This window comes from Oxyura jamaicensis, chromosome 5 (genome assembly GCF_011077185.1).
Source record: "Oxyura jamaicensis isolate SHBP4307 breed ruddy duck chromosome 5, BPBGC_Ojam_1.0, whole genome shotgun sequence".
Classification (NCBI taxonomy): domain Eukaryota; kingdom Metazoa; phylum Chordata; class Aves; order Anseriformes; family Anatidae; genus Oxyura; species Oxyura jamaicensis.
In genome coordinates, this window is record NC_048897.1 from 20,271,705 (window position 1) to 20,292,355 (window position 20,651).

Genomic DNA, 20,651 nt, shown 5'->3' on the forward strand with positions numbered 1-20,651 from the left:
AACCTTTATCAAATTAACTCCTCCCTGTGATCACTTCTCCTTGCTCCTTGGAGCTCAACAATTCCACACCCTGTCACTGCCTTCTAGCTTTTTTCAGCCTGCTCCTCCTTGGCCTGGCAGCCTTTTAAAAACCAACTGAACCCTCCCTTTCCCCTCATTCTTAGCTGCTGCTCTATCAGACCTTTCCCTCCCCCTCACTCCATCTACCACCTGTTGCTTGACAAGATACCCAGCTGGACTCTCAGGTGAGATTCCATTTTTTTGAAAGGTTGAAGGGATGGAGAGGTGGGTTACCTTACTTGGTATGCAGATCACTTTTACCCTTTCAGATAAGGTTTAGTGAAATGCAATTCTTGTTTGTTCCCTTTCCTTGCTACAAGGTAGAAATGGTCAAAAAGATGAGAGGAACTCTGAAGTAACTAATCAACAATACTAAGAAAATTGTTTGCTGTGGAGGAGTAGTTTCTCTAACAATGTTTCTTTAATATAGTTCTCCCTTTATAAGTTGCAATTTAAAAGTTATAGCTAGACATTTGTATTGCATGGCACTTAAGTAGTAGGCATTGAGGAACTGCTATTGAAAAGACTTAAAAGTTCTGAAGGAAACAAGGCAGAAACTTTTGATCAAGAGTTGGACTATAGTCATTGCCTCTCTGAGTGTGTGCTCTCTCCTCTTTTCCTGTCTTCCTCCTTAATCTGTTCTGTTTTAGTATGCAATCCTACAGTTGTTTTCTGCAGTCATTCCACATGTAAAGCTATGTGGTCACCGTGTTACTGCTCTTGTGAAAATATCTGGCTAAAATAATGCAATAGATAACTACTTATAGAGTCTTTATTTAGTAAATGCTATAGGTGAACGAATAATGATGACCAAAGGTGAACTTCTGAAATAAAACTAGTATTATTCTTAATTTGTTGATTTCTGTTACTTTGCCTTTTTTCCTTAGAACTCCAGACCAGAGACCACAAATGATGATGATGAAGCACTGGATGAGGAAACGAAGAGAAGAGATCAGATAATTAAAGGGGCCATTGAAGTCTTAATACGAGAATATTCCAGCGAGCTCAATGCCCCCTCCCAGGAATCTGACTCTCACCCCAGGAAGAAGAAAAAGGAAAAGAAGGAGGACGTATGTGTTTTGATTTTGGACAAAACAGATTTTTCTTCAACTCACCTTTATATAATGGCCAAACCTTGTGCAAACACTTTAACCCTAAACTTCTGATGAGAAAACAAATCAACAAGCTTTGATGTCAGCAGCAGTTTCATGTTTTATGCTGAAAGCTAGTCAGTTATAGACGCTATCCCTTTGGGATGGTGTAGGGATCTAAGCACCTAGACTTCTTGGACTGACAGGTTTGAATCTGGGCAGGTTCGAATCAACCTTTCATCCCTCTGAAGGTGGAAATGCTGAATTTAATGCAGTTTAAACTGTATGTGCATGTAGGCTTTTCGGATGAGAACTTTAAAAACAACTGTAAAAAGTTCCTGCATACCTTGTGTTTCTGTTGAAAGATGCCAGGGCACGTTTGTAATGGCAAGGATTTGCTCTGGTAGTTTTTGATGAAATTCTTCCTCTCTTTGCTTATAGTGTGCATTCTTGTAGTGCGCCTTGATCCAACTGCCTGCAGCTGTCTTTCCAGATGTGGATGAACTTCATTAGCTGTATATATGTATGCCTCACAAACTTTGGAGGGATCCTTCAGGGATGAAAGGCGTATTGTTGTCTTGCTACTTTACAAAATCACTTTTACACGCATGTGTCAATTTGGCTGGATTTGATCACCTGGTTTTCCTATATTGTGTAATGCGAAAAAAAAAAAAAATGTTAAGCAGGAATGAATGTTCTGGTTTAGACCTGCTTCTGTGGATGACCTTTTTATGGATTAAAACAAACTCTGGAGAAGAGGGAGTAAGAATGAGCAAACTCAGACTTAGCTTTTCCAGCCAAATTTCTAACCGTGGGAAAATGGGCTCTGACACTTGCCATTTGCACCTAATATGAAAGATTGGAAAATTCTTTGACCAAGACATTTACTCACTAAAGTCTTCTGCAAAGTACCTATTCCAAGGCAATAATTCAGTTTCAAATGCTTATGGGGTTTAAGCATGGTGCAAGAAGCAGTATCTCCCTTAGGGAGTGAGTATATCTGCCCCACAGCATTGTTAGCTACGGCTAACTGAAGTACAGGAGTGCTGAGCTGAGAATTTGTCTTTCTTTTCTCTCCCTTCCTTTGGGAGAAGATGCTTTCTTGGTTGAGAACTTACAAATGAGTCGCTGTCTAATGATATCAGCTGTGTTTTTTGTTACAAGCATTGTTAAAATGTTTATTGTTCTGTGGGTACATATATGGCCATGAATAATGACAGATAGCTAAATACTGTAAGAGGCCATCACAGTCTTGAAAGAACTGAGTGCTGAGTGTGTCACTGGGACGGAGAGAGTTTCTGCTAGCTCTGTGTGATGCAGAATTTGACCAACCTGAGCTAGTCAAGTAGACAAATACGCTCTTAGCACGTGTGGGTTGCAATTACACCCCATCATCCCTTCCATATTGGGAAGGAGGAAAGTTGCCATCTTTGGCCTGTGTGGATATAGGTGGGAGTGAAGAGATGGTCCTAGCTCATTGCTCTCTTGGCCATAATGGGGAGAGGAGAGAAGGACTGTGGGGTGGGGGGAAAGGGAAGGTGGATGCACATACATATGTATGTTAGGGGGGTGGGGAAGCTTGCTAGCTTGGGGCTGTTGTCCCCTGAAGGGCTTGGGGGTGAAGAAGACTCCCAATGGTGTTAGCAACTGAGTATTGTTAGTTCTTCTGGATGAAGGCATGACTGATGTGGGGGAGTTGAAAATGTGTGTGGGGAACAGAGTGAGTGGAATCTGGTCTATTTCAAGCACGGGGGAACCTCGCTAATTCGCACTATTAGTTAGTAGGTGCAATTTACCAAATTTTGCGAATTAGCGAGTAAATGAAATCAAGACTTAATGCACCACAAGTATCCTGATATTTTGTATTGGCAAGTGTAGCTTAGTCTTGTTTATGATGTTCTCATAGCATACTAATATCCTATAGTATACTTCACAATTCAGTGAAGTCTTCCTAATACGAGACCTCACTATCTATTGAGGTAGTTCAGAGAAGGGAGAATTAGCGAGGTTCTTCTGTAATTTTGTTGAATCAAGAAATAAGATCACAGCAATACAGTATTGCTTTATAGTACAAACATACAAAACATTGTTTTTCAGAGTAGTGTGCAATCTATTTTTAAAAAAAAAAATCTCCGTGGATTTTTCCGCAGATTTTCCGCAGATTTCCAGTGGCCCCACTGATACCTTATCCACTCATCACCAAGGTTCGTTTACATTGTAGGCTTTGACAATGACTATGTTTACTGCTAGTTGCCAGATTTGTGACTCTTGTCCATCTGATTTTTTTATTTTATTTTTTTTTCACTCATTAACATCAGACTGTCAGGTTTGGTACTGCAGAAGGACTTTATTTATCTCTTACAAGACTGGTTGAAAACTTCTAACCTTCAGCTTTTCTCTTGTTCTCCTATGTCTTTACAAATGGCTCTTAATGCTTTTCCTCCTGTCCCCCTTGTTTTTTAGGAGGATATAAATGCTATAGAAATGGAGGAAGACAAAAGAGACCTGATATCAAGAGAGATCAGTAAATTCAGAGACACACACAAGGTAGTATTCTTGTTTTTGCGCTTAATACAAATTAGGCTTTTTCAAAATCCAAAAAAACACTTATTATAAAAATTTAGCAGTACGTTGCAATGTCACTTAAAATGTTTATATTAGGTTTAATATACATGTAGTTCTTTACCAGTCAAAAGACAAACACCACGTTAAAGTGGCCCTTGACATCTTTATGCTAAGACTTCTGATTGCTACTGATTATTTTGCAGTCTTCTCACTTTATCATGAATAAAGGCAACTTAAGTTTCTACACATACATTAAGTCAAGATATTTATAACTAAAGGCTAAACGGGGCTGCAGTATAAGACATACACTTGAGTGTGTTTCTGTAGGTAGATTTATAACATAATCCAAGATTTTATGAAGAGTTGAAACTTGAATAAATTTAAGTCTTTTATTTTAATAGTTCTAAGTTTAAGAGTGGGGGAAAGATTAAAACTAGGTCAGTGGTTACCAGACTTACCAAACTTTAGATGCATGGAAGAACTGTAAATTCCCATAAAGCTAATCTATTCATTGACCCCCACCATTATGATAGAGATCATATGGTGACTAATGCAAGATGAAACTCACAGCTTGGAAAGTAACATGGAATAGGATGTAAGTATGAGCTTCTGTTTTTTATTATACTTATGGATGCCCCCTCAGAAAAATATGCAAAGGGGTAACTGGCTTGGAAATGTTTGTGCACATCAAATCCCACCTCAGTTCCCACGTACAGAAGTTTCCATTAATACTATTTCATCTGTGAATGTTTCTGCTGTGGAAAATAGTACTCATAGGTAGTAAGGAAAATATGCATGTAATGTTCTTGTTTTAATGTTTAGCTTAAAGTTGGTATAATTTTTCCCCAACGAGACTGGAATGGTCCTTGGTGTAGGGAAATATCAACAGACTCCTCTTTTAAGCACGTGCTTTTATTTCAAAATATCCCTAAATCAATGTTAATGAAAACATTGAAGCTACAGCAAGGTGAAGTATGCCCATGTTATTCAGCTTTATCACATGCAGTCACTGGGGATCGTACCATGTTTTCACGCAACTTTATCCATGTAAACACAAGTGACTACACATTGTTGGATGTATACATATTCAGTTTTTCACTTGACTGAAGTTGTTGGAGATGAAAATGTGGGGAAAAATTCTAGAAGAAATCATCTGGAGAAGCTCAGCAATTTGAATGCAAAACTGGTTCATGGTGAAACTTCAGTAGAATTGTGTTAAATTCCAAGCCCCGGCAAGTCACTGATATTGACATACAAACAAGTTACATGCTTAACAAAAACGAGCAAACAAAAACCCAAAACAACAACAAAACATGCTTCATTGTTTCAGAAGCTTTTGGGCGTTTTACTGCCTTTAATCTTAATTATTGGTGGGGTGTTTTGGGGTTTCTTAACATCAAAAAATCAACTGGAAGTAGTCATTGTGTATATTGGATATGTTTAAAAGGGGCTGAATCTTAAGCAGCTGGCTAGTGAGCACAGTGAACCTTTGCATGTTTTTGGTATGAGTTTATAAAACGATAACCACAGACTGTCAGGGTATCAGCATTGCAGGGGGCGTCCATTTACAGCACGGACGAGTCTGAAGAGAGCTTAAGGTAAGATTTATAATTCTTCTACCTGTTCATTTCTGTTCATTACTTCAATATATCTGATACCATTCCCATCCCATTACCCTTTCAGATCCTCTTGTTTAGGCTGATAGAAGTTGATGAGGTCAGATTTTGATTACAAAATAGACAATTTTTTTGATTGGATTTTAAGAAAGCGGGCCTACAAAATGGATTTTAATTCAGAACGCTTAGTGTATTTACACGTGTAAATATATTTTTCTTAAAAGAAAAACAAAAACAACCTCTTTTGAGAAATTCTTTTCTCACCACAAAGTTTTTGAGTGGCAAAAAAGCAGGAGTTCTACCAAAGAAATTTCTATTGGAACACCTAAGATAACCTGTAAGTATCAACAACTTCAGTATATAAACTTTTCTTTAAAAGTATTTGAAATTTGAGGTAAGTTGCATTTTTAAAAGTTGACAGCGTAGGTTAGTATCTGACCATATGGAGGTTTAACACCGTAAAGCTCCAGTAAAATACATTCCTTTACAAATTGGTTTTCAGCCCTGTGTACCTTGTAGAATCTAAGTTTTGTTTTTCATATCAGTTTTCTACCAATTTCCTACCATTTTTAGTCCCTTTTTCCTTTTGTGATTTCAATGTATCCAACATTGGTTTGCCTGTATTGTTCTATCAATGCAGTGTAGTTTCACTGGATACATTAATCACTAGTGAATTAGCTTTATTTCTGTAATCCTTTGTCGGTTCTCTGGTCCCTGTGCCTATGGCAGAAGAACACTTATCAGGTAAGATTGCTTTTTAAAGTTGTCTTAAATGCTTTGTTTAAAAGAAAAGAAAAACAAAAACAAAAACAAAACAGAGAAAATGCTGTATGATTGTTCCAGTTTTTAATTTCATTTCAGTGGTGGTAAACGTGGAGCCAAAGGGGATAAACCTGTTTATTCTGCTCAATATTTGTTCAAAAAAAGTGGTATTCTGGCATCCGTCAGGTTGAAATTTGGTATATTTGGTTGTTATTTGGTATATTTGTGAACCGTGTACTTGCTCTTCCTCCCAGAAACATAGCTTATAGGCAAGGTTAATCCAGTGTTGGCGGTCCATGTCCTAGCACAGCATCTGTAAGTTAACACATAACAATTGCTTCCAAGGATGGATTTATCTATCATTCTGTTGATGTATTTTCTATTGTCTTATAGGAATTCTGGTCATAGGAACTGTTTCTAATTGAAAAAAAGTTGCAATTTTGTACAATTTTTAGTAAAACTGTAGCAGGTAACCCTTTAGTTTCTGTGTTTCAAAAGAGCTATTTCCAACCTTTTTTTTTTTTTTTTGTAACTCTCTCCATCTTGCAGTGGTGGAAGTTAAGGATTCCATTCTGCAGAGTCCAGTTCTTACCAATGAACTGTTAGAACTTTTTTAGGGAGGGAAAAGGGGAAAGGTTGCAGCTCTCTTCAGTGTTAAACCACATGCACCATGTGTAAGTGGATAAATTTATTTACCCAACTTTTCATATAGGATGGTTTTGGTCTGCCAAGACTTTTTGTGAAAACAGAACAAAAAAAAAAACCACACCGTCCAGTAAGCATTCCACTGAAATATATTATTCTAGATGAAAGTTCACTTTGTTTGTACCCAAGTGGCTTATAGGGCCAATGGAATTGGTGGTCCACTTGAACCATGACTGGCAGTGCACTGTGTATGTGCAGTTTAGTCAGCTTATAATATGAGGCCAGCCCTGCTCTGCTAAGGTTGGAGATTGCTGGTCTGTGTAGATCTATGCTTTTGCACGAAATCTAGTTTTGTGATTGCTGCATTTTGATTTCATACTTATGAGTTCCAAAAGATACCCACCAAACCCTATGTAATATTTTAAATCAATGGGCGGTTTTGGTATTTCCATTACCAGCCTTGTGTGTTGCGTCGGGAAGATCCAGTTCCTATAACTGCGAAATTAACTATGAAAGTTCTCTTGTTGGTTTTTAGAAACTGGAGGAGGAAAAAGGCAAAAAGGAGAAAGAAAGACAGGAAATTGAAAAAGAACGCAGAGAAAGAGAAAGGGAACGAGAGCGTGAACGAGAAAGGAGGGAGCGTGAAAGAGAGAGGGAGCGTGAACGTGAACGAGAGAAGGAGAAGGAACGGGAGCGTGAACGGGAACGAGATAGGGATCGTGACCGAACTAAAGACCGAGACAGAGACCGTGAACGGGACAGAGATCGGGACAGAGATCGTGAAAGGAGTTCAGACCGCAACAAGGATCGTAGCAGGTCAAGGTAAATACACTAGAATTTCTATCTATTTCAGTTTCTTTTCCTAGTGCTCTTTTCTGAGTGTATATAGTTCATGACATCAGCTGCCATTCAAAAAAAGAATGGTCCTTTTGGAAGATCAGACTAAAAAAAGAAATCAAAATTTTAGAAAATGCTGTTTTTATGCAAATCAGAAGAATACTTTATTTCCTGCACAGCACAAGGATGTAAGGATTGTAATATGCCATATGCAACCCTCCAACCATGGCTTGTATGCTGGTTTTATCAAGATTTTTTTTTATCTTTTGGTGGGTAGTTTCATTTCTCCTTGAAGTTCCCCAGTGTCTTCACTTCACTTTTTTTAACCTTTTTCTTGGGTGTATTTTTTTAATTCAAGGGGATTCCTCTTTCTGTCTTTAACTATGACTAACTGTGTCGGGCTATTTGGTGTAGGAAGAATACCTGTTTCACAGTAAGTTTTCTTGTAGACAGGGTTCATGTTATCTGCAAGCCATGTAAATATGAAGGACTTACTTAAGCATACCCATTTTGTGGTATTTATAGCTGTTACTTGTTATGGAGAACTACTAACATAACATGAGTTGCCATGTGCTCATGCTTAATTTCTATAGATACTTGTATTTAATGGTTGCAGTGTTCAAACAACTACGTTTAGATAAAATAGGTACTGAATATATTAAAATATTGATCTGTGCCTATTGCTGTATTGGCTAATTATAATGTCTTGTATAATTGCACAAGACTGCTTGCAAGACTATATAAGTAGTGCATTATGCATCTGAAGAGGCATCATTAGATTGAGTGGACATTGAGGGCTCTGTACTTAAATTTGGTCTTTTTGCTTCCTTCAGAGAAAAAAGCAGAGACAGGGAAAGGGAACGGGAACGGGAAAGAGAACGAGAGCGGGAAAGGGAACGTGAGAGAGAACGGGAAAGAGAGCGAGAAAGAGAACGAGAGAAAGATAAAAAGAGAGACCGAGAAGAAGATGAAGAAGACGCCTATGAACGCCGAAAGCTAGAGAGGAAACTGCGAGAAAAAGAAGCTGCATATCAAGAGGTAGATGGGAATTTCTAAGATTCCTTAAGGAAAAAGAAAACTGCTGGGTGACACTAACTGTTCTACTGTAAAATACACCATTCCTTCTATCTCTCCTTCTTGATACATTTTTAATCTCCTGTTTGCATGAATTGGGGCAGGTGTATCAGTTAATCAGAACAACACTAGACTTATTCTAGGGTCTTAAACTATAAATAACTAATTTTACCTAATTTTAATGTAAACCTTTCAAAACATTAATTCAAACTAACTTCAATGTAGTAGTGCTGTTTTTAATGTTCTTGAGACAAGAGCGTGTCTTTTTCTTCTGTTGTAGCGTCTTAAAAACTGGGAAATTAGAGAAAGGAAGAAAAGTAGAGAATATGAAAAAGAGGCTGAAAGAGAAGAAGAAAGGAGGAGGGAAATGGTAAGGCTTGGTTTTACCTGTGATTTTTTTCTTCTTGTTCTTTGTGTCCTATTTAGAATAGAACAGTCTACTGCTATCTTTATGGATAGTGATAGAGCTTCAATTCTGTATACATGCACGTATGTTTTTATACAAAAATATCAGTTACACTTGAAAAATATGTCAAACTGAAGCGGGAGTGTTGTTGGGAGTCTAGAAAACAAAGCCTAGCAGCTTTATCTTATGAAGGCCAAAGAATGAGAAGTAGGCAGCTGAAAATGCTATGGTTTGATTATCATGTACTACTCCATTTGTAACCTGTATTTTTGTCAGATTCTTAGCAAAAGATTTTTAGTAAAACCTACTACACTTTCTATGCCATACCAGTGGAACTAGAACAGTCTTATTTCCAACCTGCTCATGTGCCTGAACCTTCTATAATATTTAAGCACTGCTAAATTCATGGGTTTAGTTCATTAGTTTAAAATTTCCACAGTTACCAATGTAATACTTGGAAGTCTAGTCTGAACTGACAGCTTTAAAAAATAGATGCTTCTGTAGGCTAACAGGTTTTTGCTGAAGAAATTATTTTAAATGACGGTGTTACCAGCTCACTTTATAATTCTACTAGAGAAGGAGAGAAGATAAGAGAGAGTTCTAAATAGGAGGTGGAGTGGGAATTGCTGCAAAGCAGAAATGGAAAGAGATATGGGGAAGAATAAAACAAAAATGAGCAAAGACATTTGGTTTACATGGAATTTTTTTCCCCCTAAAAGCTTAGGAGGTGTTCTGTTTTAACCCCAGAAGGCAGCTAAGCCCCACACAGCTGCTCTTCCCTCCCAGTGGGATGGAGAAGAGAATTGGTTGGGTAAAAGAAAACTCATGGTTTGAGATAAAGACAGTTTAATATATAAAGCAAAAACTGCACAAGCAAACAAGGAATTAATTTGCTGCTTCCCAGTGGTAGGCAAGTATTCAGCATTTTCCAGGGAAGTTAGGCTTCATCATGCATAGCAGCTACTTGGAAGACAAATGCCATAACTCCAAAAGTTCCCCCCCCCCCACCCTTTTATTCCCAGCTTTTAATGTTCAACATGATGTCATATGGTATTTCCATGTCTGGAAAACTGTACTTTGAAGCATAGCAGATAACAATATTAGCAAGTTAATTAATTACTAGATTTTAAACCAGAAATAACCTTACTTATGCTTCAATTTCTTGCAGGCAAAAGAAGCCAAACGGTTAAAAGAATTCTTAGAAGATTATGATGATGACAGAGATGATCCAAAGTACTACAGGTGTGTCTTGTATAGAATCCAGGCAAGAAAATATTCATTGACCATTTTAACAAAATTGTGGGTTTTGTTGGCAGAAGTTCATGAAGCTTACATTTGAGTGATTGGGTGGTGATGTAAGGGGCATATAAACATCTGAATTATTTTGGCATTACTTGATTAAGTGGCAGAGGGAAGAGGAAAAGATGTTTTATTGCTACTTGCTAATGCTTGGGAGCAGCTGCTCCTTCCTGTCACTTCAGTGATCAATTACAAAATAAGGTGGAGAGGGCAGGAAGAGTGGATGAAACATGTCTCTAAATAGTTCACTACAAAGAAACTGAGTTGTATCAAGAACAAGTGTATTAAGGATGGGGAAAATACTTCAGCATGGGACTAACTAAAAACTTGGATCAAACTAGTCTTACAGATCTGTACTTGTCAAGAACCGATTCTGATAAATTGGATTCTTTTCCTGAGGAGATTGGCAGCCACATTTTCTGTTTAATATGATGAGGTAACTTCTGTATAGTAATGCAGGGAACTTGTATTTTTCTGTTGTAAAAATAGAAGACAGTAGATGCTCTTACAACTCTCGTTTTTAATTAGTGGAAGACCTTTGTATCGGGTGTTTCTTGCATTGTCATGCAAGGTTCACATTTGGAATTTTCTTTGAAATGCAATTCTGTATCTTTTGTAGGGGTAGTGCTCTTCAGAAGAGGCTACGAGACAGGGAGAAAGAGATGGAAGCAGATGAACGGGATAGGAAAAGGGAAAAGGAAGAACTAGAAGAAATTAGGCAGCGCCTTCTGGCAGAAGGACACCCAGATCCAGATGCAGAACTCCAGAGGGTATGTAGCTGTTGGTCTGACGGGAAAACATCCATTGGTATTCTGCTGGTATTCAGTAAAATCAAAATGTATTTAGCAAGCAAAAATTTGTAAGAGAGCTGATGGTTAATATTTGTTCTATTTTCTTTCTTTAAAAATAAATAATAATCCAGGTAAGCAGTAAGAATATTGGAAATGAAAAGTAACTTCAGATTTGTGCTTAGATGGAGATCAAAAACAAATGTGGATTGTCCATTTTTTCTTCTTTTTTTATTTTTTACTAGAATGGCAGTAGTTGCACATAGAATCATAGAATCATAGAATATCCTGAGTTGGAAGGGACCCTTAAGGATCATCAAGTCCAACTCTCGACACCGCACAGGTCTACCCAAAAGTTCAGATCATGTGCCTAAGTTCACAGTCCAATCTCTTCTTAAATTCAGACAGGCTCGGTGCAGTGACCACTTCCCTGGGGAGCCTGTTCCAGTGTGCAACCACCCTCTCTGTGAAGAACCCCCTCCTGACGTCCAGCCTAAATTTCCCCTGCCTCAGCTTAACCCCGTTCCCGCGGGTCCTGTCACTAGTGTTAATGGAGAAAAGGTCTCCTGCCTCTTGACAACCCCTTACGAGGAAGTTGTAGACTGCGATGAGGTCTCCCCTCAGCCTCCTCTTCTCCAGGCTGAACAGGCCCAGTGACCTCAGCCGTTCCTCGTACGTCTTCCCCTCCAGGCCTTTCACCATCTTCGTAGTCCTCCTCTGGACACTCTCCAACAGTTTCATGTCCTTTTTATACTGTGGTGCCCAGAACTGCACACAGTACTCGAGGTGAGGCCGCACCAGCGCAGAGTAGAGCGGGACAATCACCTCCCTTGACCTACTAGCGATGCCGTTCTTGATGCACCCCAGGATACGATTGGCCCTCCTGGCTGCCAGGGCACACTGCTGGCTCATATTCAACTTGCTGTCTACCACGACCCCCAGATCCCTCTCTTCTAGGCTGCTCTCCAGCGTCTCATCGCCCAGTCTGTACATGCAGCCAGGGTTTCCCCGTCCCAGGTGCAGGACCCGGCACTTGCTCTTATTGAACTTCATGCGGTTGGTGATCGCCCAGCTCTCCAACCTGTCCAGATCCCTCTGCAAGGCCTTTACGCCCTCATTTGAGTCCACAACTCCTCCAAGTTTGGTGTCATCAGCAAACTTGCTCAAAATACCCTCTATTCCTACATCCAGATCATTTATAAAAATATTGAAAAGTACCGGCCCTAAAATGGAGCCTTGAGGGACCCCACTGGTGACCGCCCGCCAGCCTGACGCAGCTCCATTCACCATAACCCTTTGGGCCCTGCCCGTTAGCCAATTGCTCACCCATCGTATGATGTTTTTATTTAGCTGTATGGTGGACATTTTGTCCAGTAGGATCCTATGGGAAACCGTGTCAAAAGCCTTGCTGAAGTCCAAAAAAATCACATCAGCTGGTTTCCCTTGGTCCACCATACGGGTGATCTTATCATAAAAGGAAATCAGGTTAGTTAGGCAGGACCTACCCTTCACAAACCCATGCTGGCTGGGACCAATGACTGCTTTGTCCCCCAGGTGCGCCTCAATAAGTCCGAGAACCAACTTCTCCATGATTTTACCAGGCACTGACGTGAGACTGACAGGCCTGTAATTGCTAGGGTCTTCTTTCTGACCCTTCTTGAAAATTGGCACAACATTTGCCAGCTTCCAGTCTACTGGGACCTCTCCAAATTCCCAGGATCGTTGAAAAATAATTGATAGAGGTTCCGCGATGACATCCGCCAGCTCTTTCAGCACCCGGGGATGAATCCCATCCGGACCCATGGACTTGTAGGGATCCAGGTGGAGTAGCAAATCCCGCACACGTTCAGGGTCAGTTGGGAGTTTGTCATCCCCACCGTCCCGGTCCTCCAGCTCAGGGCACCCTGGGTCCCGAAGCCCATCATCGGCATTGAAGACAGAGGCAAAGAAGGCGTTAAGCGTCTCTGCTTTGCCTACGTCATCGTCTGTGAGGAGACCTTTCCTATCAAGGAGCGGCCCTATGTTTTCTTTAGTTCTCCTTTTTCCATTTACATATCTAAAAAAACCCTTTTTATTTTCTCTCACAGACACAGCCAGCTTCAACTCTAGCTGTGCTTTGGCCACTCAAACTTTCTCCCTACAAACACGAACAGCATCCCTGTATTCTTTCCATGACGCCTGGCCCTCCTTCCAGTAGCGAAACACTCTCTGTTTCCGCCTAATCTCCATTAGAATGTTCCTGGTCAGCCACGCCGGCTTCCTGCCCCGCCTGCCTGACTTGCGATATTTTGGAATTGCCTTATCTTGTGCTTCTAGGAGGCATCGCTTAAAGAGTGACCAGCACTGGTGGACATCGAGGCCTTCAAGAGCAGTTTCCCAGGGGACCTTACTGACTAGTTCCCTGAGCAGCCTGAAGTCCGCTTTCCCCATATCTAGGGATGAGGTTTTGGTGGCGCTTTTCCTTCTGTCACCATAAATGTTGAACTCAACCACTTCATGGTCGCTATGACCGAGGCGGCCACCAATCACCACATCTCCCACCAGACCCTCTCTGTTTTCTAGCAACAGGTCTAGGAGGGTACCTTTCCTAGTTGGCTCCGTTAGCACCTGTACCAAGAAGTTATCATCTAGGTGCTTCATGAACCTCCTGGACTTGCTCGTGTCAGCCGTGTGGCACTCCCAGTTAACGTCCGGCAAGTTGAAGTCCCCCATAAGGACAAGGGACATATTTGTTCTTAACATATTTGTTCTTAACAGACTGCCTGGGAAGCAGTGGGCCTTTACATTATCTTTAAACAGTGCTGGATTTGAGTTTCTCTTTTTTTTCCCTGATTCTATTTCCTTGTAGATGGAGCAGGAGGCTGAGCGGCGTAGGCAGCCACAAATCAAACAAGAGCCAGAGTCTGAGGAAGAAGAGGAGGAAAAAGCAGAAAAAGAAGAAAAAAGAGAAGAGCCAGAGGAAGAGGAGGAGGAGCCTGAACAAAAGCCCTGCCTTAAACCAACTTTACGACCAATCAGTTCTGCCCCATCTGTTTCTTCTGCTAGTGGAAATGCAACCCCTAACACACCTGGTGATGAATCTCCCTGTGGCATTATTATCCCTCATGAAAATTCACCTGATCAACAACAGCCGGAGGAGCATCGGCCCAAAATAGGACTTAGTCTCAAACTGGGTAAGTTGACGTATTTTGATGTTCTATATGTGTTCATAATAATAATAATAAAAAAAAAGCCAAGATGAGCAGCCACGCAGTTTTCTAAATATACTGAACATTTTGACATATTCTATCAAGTTGTTGTTATCCAGATAATCTGATTGATGTATACTATCCAGTAGATACATTTTATGGATCACTCTCCCAAAATCTAGGGGTGGGGGAAGAGAGGGAAGATCTGTCATCCTCAAGGCTTACTATTTTTTTAGTAATGCTCTGAGCTGGGATTAATAATTCCATGTGAAAGCTCTTTGCTACTTGTCATTGATGCAAGTATATGTTAATTAAGCCCTAGGTACTTCATCTATTTATTCACAAATACTATTGACCAGTTTTCAAAGAAGAAAACTGAAAATGAGGTTTTTCACCTCTTAAAGACAAATTGATGACAATTGCAAATAGAGCATGAGTGCAGAGTTTCTTAGCACTTCAGCAATTTTCCAGTGTTCTTAAATAAATAAATAAATTGTTCTGAGTAGCAGAATTAATGATATTTATTTCAGAAAGCTTTGTGCATTTATGGTTTATTATTTTGATTGAATGATATCAGGGCTGCACTTAGCTCATGCTGAAATCTTGAATGAAGAGAGACTGTGTGCTCTTAGGTTGACAGACTAACACTTTTCCTCGCGTTGGATTCAGAGTAACCTTTCATTTCTGTGCTTTGCCTCTGGTAGAGTTTGAGCTCATGCTGCTCATTCTCTCAGTAAGGGATGCTAATTGGTTTCAGGGTAGAAATGAGCAACCTGTTTTTTCTGGAATGTTGAAGAAGCTCGGTTTGAGCATGGCATTTTTATAATAAATTTTGAGAGATTAAAATCTTTATGTTGGCGTTCATAGACACTTACATAATGCAGCTACTCCTCAAGAAATACATGAAGAACAAATTAGCTTCAGTTGAATTTTATGAATATGTAATTCTGTCTTATGGTTTGTAGGTGCCTGTAATAGTCCTAATCAGCCCAATGCTGTAAAAAGGAAGAAGCTTGCTGTGGATAGCGTTTTCAATAAATTTGATGATGAAGACAGTGATGATGTGCCCCGGAAAAGGAAACTTGTCCCCCTGGATTATGGAGATGAAGATAAAAGCAATATTAAAGGCAGCGTCAATACAGAAGAAAAACGCAAACATATTAAGAGTCTCATTGAGAAGATTCCCACAGCAAAACCAGAGCTCTTTGCATATCCTCTTGACTGGTCAATTGTGGATTCAGTAAGTTGATTTGTTTTAATAATTTGCAAAAAGCATAATTTTTTTCCAAACAAACTTTTGAATTGCATAGAAACACATTGTTCCTGGGACTGCAGTGGATTAAGTAGCACCATCAAATGGAATCAGACTTGAGTACTGTGTTTCTTTTCCATGTTTAATTCTTATTTTGAGCATGCCTGCTTATTTTTATTTGGTCTTCTGAATTGTTGTCTAGTAGTTGTTATAGAAGGGGTGTGTGTGTGCGGGGGGGGTCATCTAAAAACATCTCTGAACAGATGTCAGAAATACTAATTACAAATCACTATGGGTTCTTTCTAATCTAACAGCAAAGGGTATCATTCACTAAATAGTTGGGTTTGTTCTAGCTGCCTTCCTGCTAGTATTGTTTCAGAGTAGTAAAACTGCGGAAATTACGGTATGCTTTTTCTTCCAGACACTAATGGAGCGTCGAATTAGACCGTGGATAAACAAGAAAATAATAGAATATATTGGTGAAGAAGAAGCCACACTAGTTGACTTTGTTTGTTCAAAGGTTAGTATCTTCTTGGTCCATTGTTCCCATTTTAAGCTACAGCAATGATAGCAATACCTGTTTTTGAAGGCAGTCTGTTATCTTCTCTGTGAATATATAATATTGGTGTGCAGAAATGGTCAACATACTTGAAGTTAGTATGTGCTCTGTTTTACAGATTACCTCCTTTAATGCTCACATACAATTTGTATGTGTCAGATGCTGTTCTCTTAGATAAACATATGAACTGGATTGAATTGATGAAATAAAAGCAGCTGTTATACCTGATAGTTTGACCATTAGATCTAAGAATTAATAATTCATTGGCCGTTAACACTTTTAACTTGAAAAAACAAGATGCCTGAATTCAGGGAAAGCCAGTAGGCTGACTTTGCATAATATTTAGGTTAACTAGATGAATTGCTTAAAAAGCTTTTTAGATACTCATGTTTCTTCAGTAGTAAACAGAAACTTAGGTTTTAGACTTAAAATTAGATGTCATTCTGCCATACTTTTTAGCCATTACATGACTTGTTTAAACTCTGCACAGATTATTCCATCAAGTTAGAAACTAAAAGTCTAGTAACTTGCTTTCTTGTATCTGTCAGAACAACTTTATTGCTGTTTCATAAATAGGGAATTTCAAAAACCACTTGTAGCATGGGTGGTTAGTAGAAAGCGAAAAGCAGAAGCTGAATATTTGCAGAGCTTAAAATTATATTCAAAAGAAACATAAAAATAGAATGTCTTCTAGTCTTAAAAGACATCTTATGATTCTGAAAATTTTGAAGTATCTCATAGTGATACAGGGAGAATTTTGCTCAATATTTTGCTTTAGTCTTCTATCAGGAATGTACTGTTGGATAAAGGGGAGCTTACTTAAATTAGGAGAGATTAACTGATGCACAAATAGCTAGCAAATAGAGGTCTCCTTGAATCTCTGAAGCTTGCTGGAACATAATCCTCAGTAATGAGCAATAAACTAATACTCACTATGATTGAATCTGATGTAGTTTAATATTAATCTTGCCCTGGCTAATACTAGAAACTATTAAATTGGAAACACTTTTTCATGTACAAAGCATTCAAAATCCTTGAGAAGTAGAGTTTAATTTTTTTTTTTTCCCCAAAGATGTTCAAATAGTTTACTTTGAGCTTTCAAACTAAAAATATCTGTTCCTTTCAGGTTATGGCTCACAGCTCGCCGCAGAGCATACTGGATGATGTTGCCATGGTAAGCAGAAATTGTATAACTGAGACACCTTCTGCATAGCACAGAAGCTAGTAGTCAGTTGTGTGAATTAGTAGGAGTCCATAACAGATATATTTGGTGTTCATAGAAGGTGCATATTGTAGGGAATTACGAAAGCTGTTTTGATTAAACAGGTAATGCTAAAACAGACATGACTTTGTAGTTGTGGCATCTAGATACAAATACTGATCTCTGCTGAGGGCTTCTTCATATTTGGGAATGTGGAAATTCTGTCCCTAACAGCAGAGGTAAGATCTGACAATAACAGAACAGTACCAGAAATCTGAACTTTTAATTATTCTCATTCTTGTAACTAGATTTTTATAATTAGTGTTATAGTAGGTTCATTCCGAATTAATGAATAAAAGGTGATCTTCTGCAGCCTATGAAAACTTTGGTGGTGGTGGTGGTGGTTTATTTTTTTTGTTTGTTTGTTTTTTTTTGCTCAGAGTTAGAAAGAGGACACTTTATGTAATAAGGCTACTGCTTCACCTTGTCTTCATAGATTGAAAGGTGATTAAGTACTGATTGTTTCCTCTTTTCTGGAAAGAAGATTTAGGGGCATCAAGTTGATAGGAGTCAGATTCACAGCGCAAATCAGTTGGTGGTTTTTGGTGTGACATGAGAAACTTCCTGAGAGGTTTTGTGTGTGCTAAAAGTCTGTAAAGGTTCAAAGAAAGCCTGGATAGTAAGCTCAAGGAAGAGAAATCCATCAAGGGTTTACTTAATAAATAAAATAGGATCCAAGGAAGTTCCAAGCTGAAAATGAGCAGAGACTTGGAGAGAATTAATAGAAAATTCTACCTGTGTCCATTTTTTTTTTTTTACATTCTTTCCAGGCTTGTTATTTCTCTGCCTTTTCCCAAGCCATTATTAGAAAGTCGTTATTAGTGCTTTTATATCTTTGAGTTCAAAGCTGCCTTATACAAGTATATAATTAAAGTCATTTTAAGGTGTGAAGTATATAAGGTATATACTGAAGTCAAGCCAGGTGATAAATGCAGGACAGACAAAATGAATAAAATTTATCCAATGCCTCACTCAAATGCTTAACTTTGATTTGATTAGCTCTACTTTCATAGAAAATGGTATTGTCATCATCTGACTACAAATGGCAGACTTTGATATGCCTACTAGGATTAATCTTTATTACTAGAACCTATAACCTAAAAAATAATCTATGACATGTATTTCCTACAGGTACTAGATGAAGAAGCTGAAGTTTTCATAGTCAAAATGTGGAGGCTGTTGATATACGAGACAGAAGCCAAGAAGATTGGTCTAGTGAAATAAAACACTCTCCTTGCTTCTAGGGTTCCATTTTTCAATTTTTTTTCCATCGTTCAAAGACTTTGAATTTTCTCTGTTCTCAGAGACTTGAGACCTGTATTTTTTTATGTAGAAAATGTGAATTTTTTTGTCCTCTGCTTTGAGGCCCCCTTTACCCTTCTCAGTTAGTTATCTGAAATCCTGCATTGGTTCTCTTTATAATTCACCAGGTACAATTACCGGTATGTTTTATAAGCTGCAGCTACTGTACACGCTCTCTGGTAATCTTGTTATGTTACCTTGATTCTTGTAAATATTAAAAAAAAAAAAAAAAAAGGCCCATTTTGCAAAACATTTGCACTTAATGTGGAACTATTATCAGTTACGGACAAAGACAGATGATTTTACTGCAAATTTATCAGCTTTTTTTTTTTTCCCTACTCTCCCTCTTTTTATTTAAAGAATTATCAGAATACAATTTAAAAAAATAATTGGCTTTAGCTGCTTTCACAGAACAGCTTTGTGTTCTTTTGGTCCTTTACCTGCCTCTGGAAAAAAGTTGATCCTGACATGAACCAGAAGTGGTCTTGGTACTTTGTTGCCCATTTATAGTTACTAGTAAAGCTGGGAAGTTAATCTCCTGCAGATGCTCTTCTTCTTTCCTAGACAGTGCAAATTGCAGGAAGTTTTTTATTCTCGGCTCAGTTAAAACAAGAGCAGGACCGTAATTCAATAAATGCTATTTAATTTTTTTAAAACCCAGCTTATTTTCTGCTGAATTTCATTTTATCCCTTCTCTATTAGCCCTTCTGTCTCCAAAGTAATCAGATTTTTTAAAAGTTATTTTAAAAAACTTTTTTTTTTTAGAACTTAAGGAAGAAAAAACACCTGCTTGGGAAGCTTAAGAGATGTAACTGAGTGTAGCAGTTGACAAAAACTAAACCATAAATTTTCAAACAAAACTGAAGTCTTGTTTTTATCCATACTGTTAAAACAAGCCATGATTTTTGTTTTCTACTGTAAGCAGTCTATAGTCCACAAAGAGGGTGATATTTTCCTGCATCGTTTGTATGGATTTTTATAAATAGGCTGATGTGATACAAATGATGAGATGTACTGTAAACTGCATTTTTTATCTCATACCCAGGTAAGAAGACAAATCAATAATGTGCTATGAGCTGTCTTGATTGCAGGAGGACTGTGTTCCAGGGAGCAAACTGTCAAACATTTTTAATTTTTAAACACAATTCTTAATAGCAAACAAATTAAGTAAAGGTGTTCCAGTATCTCTGTATTGTATTTAACTGAAGGATACAGGTTGACCTGTTCAGAAAACATAACTGTGACCTTGAGTTACTAGTTCTTTGTATCTGGAGAGGACACTTGAAAACACTGTTCTTAACAAATGGGATCGTGTAAAGGTTCCACCATGTAAATATTTCAGATATTAAAAATGTATATATTTGATTTAAGGACTGACATTTTTTTTGAGTGTTGTGCAATGCAGCATGCAATTTTAATGAATGTTTGCTTTCTCAATCCAATGAATCAAGAAGTGTTCACAAATTAGGGGTCTTTTAAACTTGCCACTTTGGTTCACTAGAAGCCTGCAAATACAGATGTGATCACAGTATTTTCTTTCTTATCCCTGCAACAGAATGCTCTTTACCTTGAAGTCTAATGCTTGGATGTTACCTTTATGTTATACTTAAGTTTGCATGAAGCTTACACACTTATATGCTGCAATCTTCCTTTTTTTTTTCTGCAACTTCCCCGTCCTCCCCATAGTTTTGGATCAGCACTTACCAAAAAATATGCCAAATTCTAAAGTGGTTCAAAATTTGTTCTTTTTATTTTTTTTTAGTATACATAGAGAAGAGGTGAACTTCATGGATGCTTTTTGTTCTAATACAGCATTCTCTGTCATAATTAGTATTTAAACAGGCAAAAGACAACAGATGCCTTGGAATGCTAGTGTGAGACAGGTTGCCTGATGTGCTTGTTGAGATTCTTTAGGGAAGGATCAAGTTATGAAACTTGAGCTTATT

At 38.4% G+C, this 20,651-nt stretch overlaps 1 protein-coding gene across 4 annotated transcripts in view; it reads left to right on the plus strand.

The window, feature by feature from the left end:
• The window catches only part of RBM25 (RNA binding motif protein 25), a 35,825-nt gene extending 15,750 nt beyond the window's left edge, over positions 1–20,075 (plus strand). For 3 of the 4 annotated variants that reach the window (XM_035329107.1, XM_035329108.1, XM_035329106.1), the window contains 13 exons: positions 948–1,130; positions 3,302–3,355; positions 3,615–3,698; positions 7,275–7,561; positions 8,410–8,614; positions 8,931–9,020; positions 10,225–10,298; positions 10,975–11,125; positions 13,992–14,316; positions 15,297–15,571; positions 16,005–16,103; positions 17,269–17,316; positions 18,535–20,075. In XM_035329107.1, the coding sequence (XP_035184998.1) occupies positions 948–1,130; positions 3,302–3,355; positions 3,615–3,698; positions 7,275–7,561; positions 8,410–8,614; positions 8,931–9,020; positions 10,225–10,298; positions 10,975–11,125; positions 13,992–14,316; positions 15,297–15,571; positions 16,005–16,103; positions 17,269–17,316; positions 18,535–18,627 (1,968 nt within the window). In that variant the 3' untranslated portion in view covers positions 18,628–20,075. The remainder of the gene's footprint in view (positions 1–947; positions 1,131–3,301; positions 3,356–3,614; positions 3,699–7,274; positions 7,562–8,409; positions 8,615–8,930; positions 9,021–10,224; positions 10,299–10,974; positions 11,126–13,991; positions 14,317–15,296; positions 15,572–16,004; positions 16,104–17,268; positions 17,317–18,534) is intronic. The other variant, XM_035329109.1, reaches the window with a different exon arrangement.
• The last annotated feature ends 576 nt before the right edge of the window (positions 20,076–20,651 follow it).